A 16,791-nucleotide genomic window follows, 5' to 3' on the forward strand; every position below is an offset into this window, starting at 1 on the left:
AAAATGGAAATTACGAGAATAAAGTCATAATGTTGCGAGAACAAAGTCGTAATAGAATAAAGTCATAATATTACGAGAAAAAAGTCGTAATATTACGAGAATAAAGTCGTAACATTACGAGAATAAAGTCGTAATATTACGAGAATAAAGTCGTAACATTACGAGAATAAAGTCGTAATTTATGAGAATAAAATCGTAATATTATGAGAATAAAGTCGTAACATTACGAGAAAAAAGTCGTAATATTATGAGAATATAATTTATGAGAACTCTAACAGGAAGAGCATCTTCTCCCTGTGTTAAAATGGGGAATATTGAGCATCTTGTGAAGTTATATTAATATATTTATAATATATTTAATATTACGACTTTATTCTCGTAATATTATGACTTTATTATCGTAATTCTACGACTTTATTCTCATATTATTATGACTTTATTCTCGTAATTTCCCTTTTTTTTGTCTTAGTTTGGCCCTAATACTCCGTCGTAATTTGTCTATTTACTGTACAGTGAGCGAAATAACCGGAGTCAAATTCCCTGTTTGACATGTTCAAACTTGGCCAATAAACCTGATTCTGATTCTGATTAGGACTATATTTGTTATAACGTGTGGAGAGAGTGTTGCTTTCAGTGTTTTTGTTTGGGGATAAAACTTCTTCAGACTTTAGGCTTTTTATTGTCATCATACGAGCCATACAACGAAATTAAAGCAGCACGGAGTGGTGTTTTCCTTCAGAAAAATTAAGTAAAAAGTAGAAGGTATAAAATAAAATAGTACAAAATAAAATAGAATAGACTGTATCACAGTATATGTACAAAAATGTGCAGCAGTGCAAACACATAACTTCAAGTAACTTCAATAACGCGCTTTGCAAGCAAGAAAGCTCACCTGTTGGACATTTTTATAATAAAAGATTATTTTTCTAATCTTCGGGGTAGTATCAGGAGAATCTTTGGGAAATGTATAAACTAGGGCTGGGACTTTATCGTGTTAATTACGATTAATTAATTACAGCAAAATAAAGCGACAAAAAAAATAACGCATTTAATCGCAATTTACTTTTGCACTCCAAACAGTGTGGAACTTTTGTCGTTGCACGAGTTCCCGGTATAAATTACCCGTAATACTGATGCACAGAACTCAACACGAGAAACAACAACGGAAACCCAAACCGATGGGAAGTTGTTAGGAAATTTTAGTTTTAAAAAAACTACCGAGTGGAAACCTGGATAAAAGCACAGTTGTGTACAAATTGTGCAAGAAAGAATTTGCCGGAGATCACCGGAGCTCCTCCACCTCAATGCCAAACATGTTCCTATTATTCATATTGCGCTTTATGTTAAGACTCAGTTATCAAAATAAACACAATTTTGTTGTTTAAGCTCATTTATGTGTCAATTCAAGAATTCAGTCATGTACCAAAATCCATTTAAATTTGAAAAATTTTGATATGCGATTGATTGCTATTAATTAATTACAAAGCCTCTAATTAGATAAATGTTTTTAATCGAGTCCCACCACTAGTATACAGGACTGTCTCAGAAAATTAGAATATTGTGATAAAGTTCTTTATTTTCTGTAATGCAATTAAAAAATTAACTGAAATATTGCAAGCCTTTTATTATTTTAATATTGCTGATCATGATTTACAGCTTAATAAAATGTGTCACACTACTGAGCATACAGGACTGTCTCAGAAAATTAGAATATTGTGATAAAGTTCTTTATTTTCTGTAATGCAATTTAAAAAACTAAAATGTCATACATTCTGGATTCATTACAAATCAACTGAAATATTACAAGCCTTTTATTATTTTAATATTGCTGATTATGGCTTACAGTTTTAAATTAAGATTCCCAGAATATTCTATTTTTTTGAGATAGGATATTTGAGTTTTCTTAAACTGTAAACCATGATCAGCAATATTAAAATAATAAAAGGCTTGCAATATTTCAGTTGATTTGTAATGAATCCAGAATGTATGACATTTTTCCATAACTGAAAATAAAGGACTTTATCACAATATTGTCATTTTCTGAGACAGTCCTGTATAAACAAATTGTCACGTTCGTTGATTGGCATTCCATTTCCCAACCGGTCCGTGAACGCATCCTTTACGTAATACGTTGCGGTGGGAGACGCGGGGGGGCGGGGCGAGGTGCGTTCAGGGACCCGCAGGACGCAGAAACACACGCTGCTGCTGCTCCACGAGTGTTCCTGCATCCTCCCCGTGACAGAAGCAGCTCTGACTGACTCGCTCCGATCCTCCTTTTGTTACGAAGACAAACCCGGAGATAAAGAAGATAAACTTTAACCAAAAAACCGAGAACAGAAACAGAAACGCTGGTTCTGCTGGTAAGACTCTCTTTATTCTCCTCATGGCCGTGTTTACAGCTGGACTGGTCCGAGCCTGGGGCTTGTTTACCCCGGGGACTCGGACCTCACACTGAGGCTGACACGCTGGAACAACGTGGTGATGTGGGTTGACAGTTCGAGTCCCGCGCTGCCCCGCGACCCTTGAGCTGAGGGTTGGGTTTAAAATCTGCTTTTTAAGGGGAATGGTGCGTTCAGGTGCTGCTGGGGGGGTGAATCCTGCAGGAGCGGGGTGTGTTTACACCAGTTTACCCCAGACCTGGGTTATTAAAGCCCCCCCACGGGCTGCTGGGGACCTGCTGGGGTTGCGGGTGCGACGCCCGCAGCCCTGATAACGGCAGAGACATTTGCATCAGTGTAATTATGATTATCAGGTGAAATGTCAGTGTTGTTGCAGGAAAAGGTCACGTTCCCAGGTGGAAACCTGTGGGCGGGGCCATGGGCAGGTGGGCGGGGCCTTTATTTTTCCTATGAAATCAAATTTCAATTAATGTAATAATAAAGAAAAACAAATGACAAAATACGCAATTTAAAAAAAAATACAAATGACACAATTTAAAACAAAAAACACTTTCCAATAAATGGAATAAAAAAAACAAATTACACAATTAAAAAAAAACACTTTCCAATAAATGGAATTCTTTTTACAAAGAAATCAAATTTCAATTAATAATTAATAGTAAAAAAAAATAAAAAATTACAAAATACGCATTTAAAAAAAAAAATACAAATTACGCAATTTTAAAAAAAATTGATTATTATTATTGATTATCAGGTGAAATGTCAGTGTTGTTGCAGGAAAAGGTCAAGTTCCCAGGTGGAAACCTGTGGGCGGGGGCAGGTGGGCGTGGTCATGGGCCAGGTGGGCGGGGCCTTTATTTCTTTATTTCTTTCATTAAAAGAAAAACAAAACAGTTCAATATATTATATTCAATATATCTCTTTCCTTGAATAAAGGGAACAGAAAGAATACTAAGCTTATTTTATTTGCCCTTTTTTCCTAATAAATCAAATTTCAATTAATGTAATAAGAAAAAAAAACAATTACAAATTATGCAATTTAAAAAAAATAAAAAAATAAAAAAAAAAACACTTTCCAATAAATGTAATTTGGAAACAAACAAACAAAGAAAAAAAACAAAACTACAACAAAGTTATAAAATAACACAAAATAGCTGTCGTCAAACACAGTCGTATTCTTTTCTGATTCAAAGAGAAAAAAAAATATGACAATGGTGCTAAAAAGAGAGAGAGAAAAAAAAGAAAACCCACCTAACTTAACAATTATCATGTTTTTCTTTATCAAACTGGCTTTTATTGTTCTTTTAAATGTACAGTAATGTTTGATTTGCATTCTTTGGCTTCCCAGGTGGGAACCTGTGGGCGTGGCCAGGGACAGGTGGGCGGGGCAAGTGGGCGGGGCCAATTGTTTGTCCAGTAAAACAGTTTAATGGCAACAGGAGATGAGGAAGAGGTCAGAGACTCCGTTAGATGGTGTTTGTTCCACCTGAACTCCTTTAATCTGGCTGCAGGATGAATATTATATATTATTATAAATTATTATTAATATATACAAACATATTTGTTTTTGAAAACAGCTTTGTACCAGCAGCCATCAGTGCTATTAACAAGTGAGAGAATCAGCAACATAACTTTGTATTTATGTTTTGTATTGTTTCGTTTATCTTGTTTTTATGAAAAGGCACATTTTTTAATCCTTTGGCTTGGTTTGAATATTTTAGTGTTTTTATCTACTGATGTTTTAACTTATCTTGCTTCTTATCTCGGGGCCGTCTTTTTTGTTCTTTTAGCCAAAGCACTGTCGTCACTTTATCTTGTCCTGTGTTGATGAGTGTATGGTTTTGGATTGTATGTTTAAAACGAGATGAATCACTCACTGTAAACCAAATTTACCCAAGGGTACAATAAATAAATAATCTGATATATTATCTAATATCACAGGTCTATTTTAACTATTTTAACAACATCTATGTCTGGTGGGAGGAGCTTTTGTAGTTTCAGTAACGTAAACATCTTACCTGCTGGTCTTTGTGTTGCTGTAGTTCCCCTAACGACCACTAGGGTCCAGATCCAGACCTGCAGGTCCTCCAGAGACCACTAGGGTCCAGATCCAGACCTGCAGGTCCTCTACAGACCACTAGGGTCCAGATCCAGACCTGCAGGTCCTCTACAGACCACTAGGGTCCAGATCCAGACCTGCAGGTCCTCTACAGACCACTAGGGTCCAGATCCAGACCTGCAGGTCCTCTACAGACCACTAGGGTCCAGATCCAGACCTGCAGGTCCTCTACAGACCACTAGGGTCCAGATCCAGACCTGCAGGTCCTCTACAGACCACTAGGGTCCAGATCCATACCTGTTCTGGTCTCCATGGTTATGTCTGACATCCATGACGACTGTACAGGGTAGGGCTGCATGATTAATCGTTAAAAAATCGCGATCTCGATTCATGCTTGAACGCAATCTCATTTCCAAATGACGACGATTTTATAAAATTTTTTTTTTTTTTTTTTTTTTTTTTTTTTTTTTTTTTTTTTTTTTTAAAGATGGCTGCATAAAAAAGGACTAGGCCTATGTTCTAGGTTGTTGTAGTCCTGTCATGGTCAACTATCATGTTGTCATGTTTGTTATATTTTGTTAATGATTGTGGATTACATTTGGAGAGACATCTACCTTTCTCATCACCTGACACATATTGCACATAAATATTGTTAAAATTGTTATTGTTAAAATTATTTAAAGACAAGAGAGATATTTATTGTTTTTATGTTCAATGTCAGCTGTTACAGCAAAAAGCAGCCAGAGGAATAATTTGTTGCCTCAGAACTACAGGATCTGTTACAAGTCCCCTTTCTGAAAGGGTGTTCAACTCAGGGAGGAACAAATATTGTTCAAAATTGTTATTATTGTTTAAATTATTCAAAGGTTTGTGTAAAGAAGACAAGAGATGTTTATTGTTATTATATTTTTGTTCAGCTGTTGCAAAGTTAAAGTAATAAGTGCAATAAATTTTATATTGGAAAAAAATCGTGAGAGAATCGTGATCTCAATTCTAAGCAAAAAAATCGTGATTCTCATTTTGTCCAGAATCGTGCAGCCCTAGAACAGGGAGTTTCCATCAGATAAAATTAGATGAAGTAAATGTATGTTTGTATAATTGGGGGCGTGGTCTGTTGATTGACAGCTGGTCCAGCCGATGGTTGGTTGCCATGACGTCCGAGCCGTGAATAAAGAGCCGCCGGACGTCCTTTCCTTCGTCCTTGACGACGGATCGAAGGTCCGGTCGTCCAGACCTTATGACCAGACCATGACGCGAGCTCCCAGCATGCTTTGCTCCCAGCATGCTTTGCTCCCAGCATGCTTTGCTCCCAGCATGCTTTGCTCCCAGCATGTTTTGCTCCCAGCATGCTTTGCCCCCCGAGAGTCACACGTCCACGTTGACATGTTGTCTCAGTCTGGAGGTCAGAGGTCACGGAGGAGGAGGGAGGTGGCTGTCACCTTCATCACAGCCATCTGCTCCCCCGTCCAATTAGAGAGCTGCTCCCTGACCCACCTGTCTGAATTTAATTAACCCCCCCCTCGTTAGCATACCTGGACCTGCTGCCCCCCCTTATCTTTATTTCTTTATCTTTATTTCATTCATTAAAAGAAAAACAAAACAGTTCAATATAATTACAACAAATCTCTTTCCTTGAATAAAGGGAACAGAAAGAAGACTAAGCTTATTTTATCAGTCCCTTTTTCCTAAGAAATCACATTTCAATTAATGTAATAATAAACAAAAATAAATTACAAATTATACAATTTTTAAAAAAAAATTACAAATTGCGCAATTAAAGAAAGAACTTTCCAATAAACGGAATAAAAAAAAATAAAAAAATATGCAATTTAATAAAAAAAACACTTTCCAATAAATGTAATTAAATAAATTACAAATTACGCAATTTAAAAAAACAAACACTTTCCAATAAACGTAATTTAAAAAAAACAAACAAAAAAAAAACTCCAAAGTTATAAAATAACACAAAATAGCTGTCGTCAAACAAGGATAGTCATATTCTTTTTTGATTAAATGAAAAACAATATGACAATGGTGCTAAAGAGAGAGAGAGAAAAAAGAGAAAACCGACCAAACTTAACAATTATCATGATATTTCTTCATCAAACAGGCTTTTATGATTCTTTTAAATGTAATGTTTGATTTGCATTCTTTGGCTTCTGTATCCAGATTGTTCCATAAACTGAAACCTTTTACAGAAACACAACGTTTCATTAATTTTGTCCTGAATTTAGTTTTTTTAAAGACCTCTGTTCCTTTTAAGTTGTACTTATTTTCTTTTCTTATTTTTTTTTTCTTCAAAATATCATATCCGTTAGCATACCTGGACCTGCTACCCCCCGTTAGCCTCAGTTCTGACCTCTCTGTCTCCGCAGGGCTTGAGCTGCTGCTGCTGCTGCAGGTCTGGACTTGACCCCCCTAGCATGGTGGTCTGAGGAGGAGGAGGGGGGACCGGCTGGACTTCAGCGACTCAGAGCGACCCGGAGGAACCCACGGAGGAACCGACCCGGGAGCCGACATGTCTGTGAACCGGGACCTGGTGGTGTTTTACATCAAGTACAAGCTAGCGCAGCGGAGCTACCCGCTCAACCACATCGTGTTCAACGAGGCCCCCGGCCGGACGGAGCCGGCAGAGACTCCTCACGCCAACGGGACCTTTAACGGGACCAGTCCCGGCACCCCGCCGTTAGCGCCGCCCGCGGCGGCGGCGGCGGAGAACCTGGATGCGGTGAAGGAGGCGCTGCGCGACACGGCTAACGAGTTCGAGCTGCGCTACGCCCAGGCCTTCTGCGACCTGCACAGCCAGCTGCACATCACGCCGGCCACCGCCTACCACAGCTTCGAGAGCGTCATGGACGAGGTGTTCCGGGACGGCGTGAACTGGGGCCGCATCGTGGCCATCTTCACCTTCGGGGGGGCGCTGTGCGTGGAGTGTGTGGAGAAGGAGATGAGCCCGCTGGTGGGACGCATCGTGGAGTGGATGACCGTCTACCTGGACAACCAGATCCAGCCCTGGATCCAGAGCCAGGGAGGCTGGGTGAGTCCCCGACGCCGCCGCGGGAGGGTTGGGTTGCAGGTGGTTTGAGAAGACCTTAAAGGCTGAGTTATGGTTCTACATCAAAACGACGCCGACCAAACGCAGTAGAGAGGCTGTGATTGGTTCACTTGGTAGCAACGCATTTCTGGTTTCCGGTTTGAAGCAGTCGTGAACTTTCAGCCTCTTTTCTTTGTGTATGTGTGATTTATTTAGTTTTTTTGTTTTGTTTTTTTGCACAATAGTTGTCCTTATCTCTTTGATTCACTGTGACCGGAAAAGTCGGATAAACCATTCAGGAAAAGATTGCAACCTAGCGGTCGCGGGGGAAACTGCACCGCGGAGAAATGGAGTGACGGAGAAGTCCGAAGGTTCACGACGGCGTCGATTTGACGCAGAACCATAATTCAGCCTTAATGGTACTAAAGTATTGTTATTAAAGTATTATATAAAGTGTTATAGTACCAAAGGCCTTAACGAGTCAAGAAAAACTGGCTGGTCAAAACGTTTTGACCAAGAAAACGAATTTCTTCCAGTTTCATCGATCGTTGTGTTTTCCGTATTGATTTGGTATTGGTTGTCTGGGTTTAATCTAGGGATCGGTCTGGGGTTTGATCTTGGGATCGGTTAGAAATGCACCGATCGATCGGCAACTGATCGGTATCGGCCCGATAATGGCCCTATCGGTTTTGATCGGAGATCAGAAAATAATAGTTGAAAGCAGCCGATCAGATGACGTTTACCACAACAAACCACCGCCCGCACGTACGTTCCCAAACCTCAGACCGAGCTGTGGCCGTCTCTACAAAACATCCACACTGAAAACGGCGTCGCCGGTACGGGAGTTTTACAATGTCCGAAAAGGACAACAAATTTGCAGTTTGCAAGGTGTGTCCAAAGGAGATACCCCAAGGTGGAATGTTATAAAAGAATTTCAACACAAGTTTCTCACATGAAGGAGTATATTGATTTGCCAAAGTTGGCTCTCGCTAAGGCAGAAAGAACAGGAGCAACGCCGCTAACTCCGCTGTAACAGAGACTTATAAACGACAGCAATAAAAATAAAGAACTACATCGTAAGGTAATGAATTCATAAACTTTGATCATCAGCTGCTTTCTGTTGTAGCAGACATCTGGTTTAAACGTGTCGTTAACTGATACGCGGTATGCGCTGCGAGTCGTAAGTATTTCACTGATAAATGACCGCCGGAGTTTTACCAGAATACATGCATCCAAAGCCTCACGCAGGACGACAGTCGTGTCAGTCGCTTCACGAGAGACATGTGGAGTTCTAGTGAGAAGAGTTTTGATTCACTCACAAGAGTTTCTCACACACGGTGCATGCTATCGCTAAAGCTTTCAAAAAGCTTAACAATTCATAATTCATTTTTATTTTAAGATTTATTCCCTCTTTCCATAGGAAAACTAAGGTTTATAGTTTAAAACTTGTATCAACTCTGAGAGAGTGACATGTCTGCTGTTGTCTGTGTTGCTGCACATGTTTTACATAATTAGTTTGTTTGGGAGGTTTAAGGTTTGAATCCGTGAAACCGGGCCTGGTGTGGAATTGGATCCTTCATCTTCTACTTTAGAGTCTGTATCAGTCCGGTTCTACCTCAATTTCAGAGTCCGTATTAGTCCGGTTCTACCTCTATTTCAGAGTCCGTATTAGTCTGGAACCGCCCTGCTGTTCTGAGCTAGAGGTGAGTGTGTGGTCGGCTGCAGACGTCCTCTAATCGATCAGCTCCATGAGCCGATCGAAGCCGGAGCTTAACGAGCTTCTAGGGGCTTAGCGGCGCCGCAGCGGCCCGCCCACCTCGGATCGATAGCGCGGCCAGGACCTGGTCCAGGTCGGAAGGGGGGCTTTCAGAGGTCCTTCTCACTAGGGATGGGCGGTATGGACTAAAAAATGTATCACGATAATTTCTGGCATTTATCCTGATAACGATAAAAATGACGATAAAAAAAATACCAATTCAACTCCATCTTTGTATAAATCTATCACCACATTCAGTCTTTGGAGCCAAATCACTGCTGTAAAAGATACTAAATACTAAACTACACCAAAAACCAATTAAATTAGTACACCTGTACTGCAAAACTGGAATGACTATCCTATTTTCTTTCTTTCTTTCTTTCTTTCTTTCTTTCTTTCTTTCTTTCTTTCTTTCTTTCTTTCTTTCTTTCTTTCTTTCTTTCTTTCTTTCTTTCTTTCTTTCTTTCTTTCTTTCTTTCTTTCTTTCTTTCTTTCTTTCTTTCTTTCTTTCTTTCTTTCTTTTCTGGCTGATTTCCTTACTTCCTTACTTCCTTCACGCACACGTACGTTGTAAATCAGTTTTACACAAAAACATCATCAACGGGAATTTATCGTTTTTACCGTGAGATACAAATTCTTACCGTGGGGAATTTTTTTGACGGTTTATCGTGAACGGTAAAATATCACCCATTCCTACTTCTCACATGAACCCTGGACGCAGAACAGAGAGAAAGGTCGGGGTTTCAGTGGAGACGCACTTATTGATCGGCTGGTGATCAGAACCAGGTGACTCTTGATCAGATAAAGAAAACAGAGACATCAGTTTTCTCTCGTCAATAAGGTTATCAGGATGCACTGCGGTCCAAAAGTCTCTTGCTTCACTTCACGGTGCTTAAAATTGTAAATTATTCACATTTTATCTCCAGTATTATTTATTTATACCATTTGTTCATGATGAAAGTGTAATTTCCCGACGATCAGGGAGGAAGGAAGTGACTCACGACCACGCAGACGTTGATCACATCTCCCATAATAACCACAGGCGGATGTTTCTCCGTTGTCATGGCGACGTCAACACTCCCGTCACCGTGTGGATGTTCGTGACCTCATGGGTCAGAAATAGTCGCAGCACTGCGCTGCCTCAGCGGGGGGGAGTGAGGCGGTCCCAGGTGGTCCCATGTGGTCCCAGGTGGTCCCAGGTGGTCCCATGTGGTCCCATGTGGTCCCAGGTGGTCCCAGGTGGTCCCATGTGGTCCCAGGTGGTCCCAGGTGGTCCCAGGTGGTCCCATGTGGTCCCATGTGGTCCCAGGTGGTCCCAGGTGGTCCCAGGTGGTCCCAGGTGGTCCCAGGTGGTCCCATGTGGTCCCAGGTGGACTGAGGAGGCCGGTGCTGTCCGTGTCGGCGTAACCGGACGTGCAGAAGTGGATGACCTGGTGTTTACCATCAGAACCGCTGACTGGATCCTAGCGCTGCAACTAACAACTATTTTAATAGTCGACTAGTCACCGACTTTTGAAACGATTAGTCAACTAATCGGATAATTAGTAATTTTTTTTAAATTTAGTATGAGGTTGCACTAGACACTAGGCACTAGAGCCCTGATATAGCGGGACTGTTTTCTTCATCCTGCTCCTGCAGAAGTCTTCTCCCGTCCCGCAAGAGAAACGTCCAGACAAATCTATCTGATTTAATGTTAACATGATCATGGTGGAGCTTGATGGATGATTGACAGTTCTAGGGCTGGGCGATATATCAAGATTTTAATATATATCGATATATTTTCAAACGCGATATGGTACGAGACAATATCGTTTATATCGATTTAAATTTTTTTTTTAATGATTTTGATATAGCTTATTTTGTGACAAATTGACTTGAATGTTTTATTTGAGATTTGCACAAATGTTTTGTTATTTGCACAACTGTCAACCTCAGTGGAAAAGTCTGCTGTTACTGTCTACATTGTATTAATTACACAGTGTATTTTAATTTAATTATGCAGGAAAGGGATTTGTTTTATTTTATTCAAGAAGCATTTTTATTCTATATATTCTATATATTTATTTTTATTTCATTTGTTTTATACATGTTGATATTGTGCAGACCTCTGTTAATAAAGGAACTAGGGCTGGGCGATATGGACCAAAAGTCATATCTCGATATTTTCTAGCTAATGTTGATACTCGATATATATCTCGATATTTTTTCTGTGCCTTAATTGGGGTTTCCCCCAAAGCCTTATAGCATAGCATCTCTGTTAGCATCTCTGTTAGCATCTCTGTTAGCATCTCTGTTAGCATCTCTGTTAGCATCTCTGTTAGCATCTCTGTTAGCTTCATTTTTTTCTGAGGCAAACCCTTAAAAAAACAGTCAGTTTTAATACAAAGCCTCGTGCCAAATGTCACACAGGTTCCTTTATTAACAGAGGTCTGCACAATATCAACATGTATAAAACAAATTAAATAAAAATAAACTGCCTGCATATATAGAATAAAAATGCTTCTTGAATAAAATAAAACAAATATCCCTTTCCTGCATAACAATTAAATTAAAATACACTGTAATTAATACAATGTAGACAGTAACAGGCAGACTTTTCCACTGAGGTTGACAGTTGTGCAAATAACAAAACATTTGTGCAAATGTCAAATAAAACATTCAAGTCAATTTGTCAGAAAATAAATCAAAATCATAAAAAAATATATATATTTTTTTTAAATCGAAATAAACAATATTGTCTAGTACCATATCGTGTTTGAAAATATATCGATATATATTAAAATCTCGATATATCGCCCAGCCCTAAAAGGAACCTGTGTGACATTTGGCACGAGGCTTTGTATTAAAACTGACTGTTTTTTTAAGGGTTTGCCTCAGAAAAAAATTAAGCTAACAGAGATGCTAACAGAGATGCTAACAGAGATGCTAACAGAGATGCTAACAGAGATGCTAACAGAGATGCTATGCTATAATGCTTTGGGGGAAACCCCAATTATGGCACAGAAAAAATATCGATATATATCGAGTATCAACATTCAGCTAGAAAATATGGAGATATGACTTTTGGTCCATATCGCCCAGCCCTAGACAGTTCATAGTCACCTGACTGAAAATTAGATGCAAATCCATCATTGTCGTCATCGCACAAGCTTTTTCTCCTTTCGCGCAGCATCAATTGTGATTGAGGTTTTAGCAACGAGAGTAACTGTGAGTGGCTCAAATTATACCAATAAATAACATGAAATAAACCAAGTTAACGAATGAAACAAATTAATTTAACAAATGAAAATAGGCTTAATATCTTACCAAGATGAGTTTGTTTCGTTCAAAACTCCGACGTGCTTTCTCTTCAAATGCATCACTGACGTCATCTTTTTATTCTCCGTATCGAAGCTAAAAGGCTCCCGAACTTTTATTACGTGCAGCTGCAGAGACGCTATCGCGCATGTGCGACTCTCTGCAGAGATTGTATTGAAGTGAGACGCCTCACTCCGTTGGAAAAACACGTCTGGGGACAATTGTGGACAATGGAATTCATTGTCAATTTTGATTATTGATTTTTGTCGACAACGTTGACGAATCGTTGCAGCCCGACTGGATCCGAGCCGCCACACTTTCACTTCTCCTCCGGAGCGTGACTTCCTGTCTGGGGTCGGGGGGTTTACCGCCACACTTCCTGTCCCTCCCTGGCTCCACCTACGGGTTCTGTGAAACCCCCCGGGACTCTACCGGTCCCCCCTGAGGTTCTGAGGTTCTGACCTCAGACCGGTCCTCACTCCTCCAGGACCCGGACCAGGTGGTTCCCCAGCGGGGGGAACTCACGGCCCTGGTGTCGATCAAAGCAAAGAGAGTTTTTCTCATCTTCCTGTTTCTGGTAAACGCAGCGTTGTGGTCGCCGTGGAAACGTCAGTCTGTTCACAGCGTGAGAGATTGTCATGATTTAATAGTTCCAGTCGGATCCGGATTGGAAATGAATTAAACGGATTCATGGAAGCAGCTCAGTGCTCGGGGTCCAGATCTGGGTCCAGGTCCAACTATAAAGCTGAAGCTACTAAGCTTCACTTACTCTTAGTAAGTGTAGCTTAGTCGTCTCCAAGAGTCTCTAGAGTGAAATATTGCACATCAGCCTGAAATAAAACAGTCAATCATGAGACTTTCTCATCTCCTCATTTTGAAACCTAATAATACAATGTCAGTGTTTTACATGAGACAATAATACTGAAGAATTTATGGATTTCACTCTGTGATCTGTGATCAGTGATCATTGATCAGTGATCTGTGATCGGCCCTCAGAATGGCTGTGATTAGCATGTAGCGGCGGCGCCGGATCAGAGAGTCTGTTACTGCTGCTGCTGAGACGCAGACGAGGAAATCTCCCCCTGGGACCCCGAACCCCCCACACCTCCTCCTTCCTCTCCTCCTCCTCCTCCTCCCTCCATCCTCAGCTCCGTCTACTACGCCCCCCCTCCTCCCCCCCTTCCTCCTCCTCCTGCTGCAAATCACTTTTATGTCTTTCACTCTCAGGTCTTTGTTTATTTTCTTCTCCACACTTCTCCATCCCTCCATCTCCACATCCCTCCATCTCTCCACCTCCTTCCATCTCTATCCCTCCATCCCTCCTTCCTTCTCCATCCCTCCATCTCCACATTCCTCAATCTCTCCATCCCTCCATCTCTCCACCTCCTTCCATCTCTATCCCTCCATCTCCATCCCTCCCTCCATCTCCACTTTCCTCCATCCCTCCATCCCAGTTGTGGGTCCACATCTTGGTCATGTGACCCTGGTTTACGGCACCTTCCTCCCAACCCCCCCACGTCCCAGCGCTGCATCACCCTCGTTAAGAAATCGCTCGTTAAGACTTGATCCCAGACCCCCCCTCTCTCTCTCCAGACCCCCTCCCTTCAGACACCACCATCCTCCACCTCCCTCCAGACCTCCATCCCTCCCTTCATCCTTGAAGGTGAAGTTCCACAAACTCACATGTTCATAACACACGTCTCTGTCGTCGTCTCTCATGTTTACGGTGGCGCAGTGCAGAGGGGGGGGGGTGGTCATGTGACTGCTCCCTCAAACAAAGAACCTGTGATACACGCACATATATATATACACACACACACACACACACAGATATATACACACACACACACACACACACACACACACACACACACACACACACACACACACACAGATATATACACACACACACACACACACATACGCACATACATATATACACACACACACACACACACAGGTGTGTCATCGCTGGAACTGACGAGCAGGTCGAGAACAGACTTTGTCTTTGTCTCCTTCTGTGGCACACACACATACGCATTCTCACACACACACACACACACACAGCTCATGAAAGCCTGTCCGGATCAATGGATGCTGATCCCGGTGACCAGCATCAATAACAGGGTGGAGGATCGTCTCACCGCCACATCAGGGACGTGACACCAGCGTATTATTATTATTATTATTAATAATAATAATAATAATAATAATAATAATATTATTAGGACACAAGCTTATTATTATTATTATCATCATTTTTATTATTATTATTATTATTATTATTATTATTATTAGGACACCAGCTTATTATTATTATTATTATTATTATTATTAGGACACCAGCTTATTATTATTATTATTATTATTATTATTAGGAAACCAGATTATTATTATTATTATTATTATTATTATTATTAGGACACCAGATTATTATTATTATCATTATTATTATTATTATTAGGACACCAGCTTATTATTATTATTATTATTATTATTATTATTAGGACACCAGCTTATTATTATTATTATTATTATTAGGACACCAGCTTATTATTATTATTATTATTATTAGGACACCAGCTTCTTCTTCTTCTTATTATTATTAGGACACTAGCTTATTATTATTATTATTATTATTATTATTATTATTATTAGGACACCAGCTGCTTATTATTATTATTATTATTATTATTTTATTATTACTATTATTATTAGGACACCAGCTTATTATTATTATTATTATTATTATTTTATTATTACTATTATTATTAGGACACCAGCTTATTATTATTATTAGGACACCAGCGTATTATTATTATTATTATTATTATTATTATTATTATTAGGACACCAGCGTATTATTATTATTATTATTATTATTATTATTATTATTAGGACACCAGCTGACCTCGGGGACGGAGCAAACACGGAGAAAACAGATATAGTGGCCAGGAAAGTATGTGAACTCCAGAAACGAGTTTCCTGCATGAATGTTCCCTAAAATGATACGAGACGTTGATGTGGGTCACCAGGACAAACCGGGACGTCCCTCGTCCTCCGTCCTCCGTCCCGGCACCAGAGACCCGTCAGTCCCTCAGGGACCAGAACCCGGACCCCTGCAGGTCTGAGGGGGGTGGTCCCCGGTAACCATGACGACGGAGGGATCCAGGATCCTCCAGTCTGACCTTCTTACGACCGGATCTATTTTTAGATTCTCCACGTTTCCCTCCGTCCTCGGTGGAAGGTGTTTGTGTAAAACATCCCGGGAGACGGTTGCCATGGAGACGGTGGCAGTTGTAAAACCCGGCGCCGGTCGTTTAGCAGGGTCGAGGGCGTTGATACGACGCTCACAGGACGTTTGACTGACAGCCGAAGCAAAGTAATTAGCTTTTAGACAAGCTGCTAATTTATTTAAGTTAGAAAACATTATTCATCTGATAATTTTAATTAAAATATGAGAAGTTGGTCCCAGATTCACTAATTCCAGTTGATTTCCTCGCAGAGCTTCAGTGCCGCCCCCGAGGGATGGGTTCACCTGCAGAACCTGGGGTCACGTGAAGGTCAGGGCTCGCCGTGACCTTTAGCTTAACATGAGCGGAGCAGCAGAGCTACGTTACGTTTCTCTGCTCCACTTTTCCTAGCTCACTGACTGCGTTTACATGCATCAATAACCCTTTTAAAACCCGAATATTAGCAATAACCCGGTTTTGCACGGCCATGTAAACTCCAATAACCCCTTTGAATAACCCGAATTTGCTCATATTGGGGTTTTTAAAACCCCAATATGAGCCCTGGGTTACTCCTTTTAAAACCTGAATATTGGGTCATGTAAACGTAACGGAATATCCCCATCAAACGGAACAGGAATTTGTTTTCTGCACATGTTCTGTTCACAAGGAATCCTGGTCTTTTGAGTCCAGGAAGTTCTTCTAAACACGGAGAAACAAGACCAGGAGGAGACTAATCACTTCATAAATGTAATGAAGGATATGAACATTTCTGCATTTGTAGACGGTAGAAAGTACTGGGATAGCGAGATTTACAAGAAGGTGAGAGATAAGTTGAAGCAGCATTTGTTTTGAATTTGGAAACAGGAAGAAGAAGCAGAAATGAGGGGAATTGTGTCATCACGTTCTCCGTGCGTCGCTGGTTTGATCCAGATATCCTGAATGATTAATTACCATGGAAACGGAATATTCCCAATGTTTCAGTAACCGGAATATTAGCAATAACCAGAATTTTG

The 16,791-nt window shown here is 40.5% G+C and overlaps 1 protein-coding gene across 1 annotated transcript in view; it reads left to right on the top strand.

The window, feature by feature from the left end:
* The first annotated feature begins 2,192 nt into the window (after positions 1-2,192).
* bcl2l1 (BCL2 like 1) overlaps positions 2,193-16,791 on the top strand; it is a 38,667-nt gene continuing 24,068 nt past the window's right edge. The window contains exons 1-2 of the mRNA XM_061735097.1: positions 2,193-2,360; positions 6,834-7,495. Coding sequence (XP_061591081.1) covers positions 6,977-7,495 — 519 coding nt within the window. The 5' untranslated portion in view covers positions 2,193-2,360; positions 6,834-6,976. The remainder of the gene's footprint in view (positions 2,361-6,833; positions 7,496-16,791) is intronic.

The sequence above is a fragment of the Cololabis saira genome, chromosome 12 (assembly GCF_033807715.1).
Source record: "Cololabis saira isolate AMF1-May2022 chromosome 12, fColSai1.1, whole genome shotgun sequence".
In the NCBI taxonomy this organism is placed as follows: Eukaryota; Metazoa; Chordata; class Actinopteri; order Beloniformes; family Belonidae; genus Cololabis; species Cololabis saira.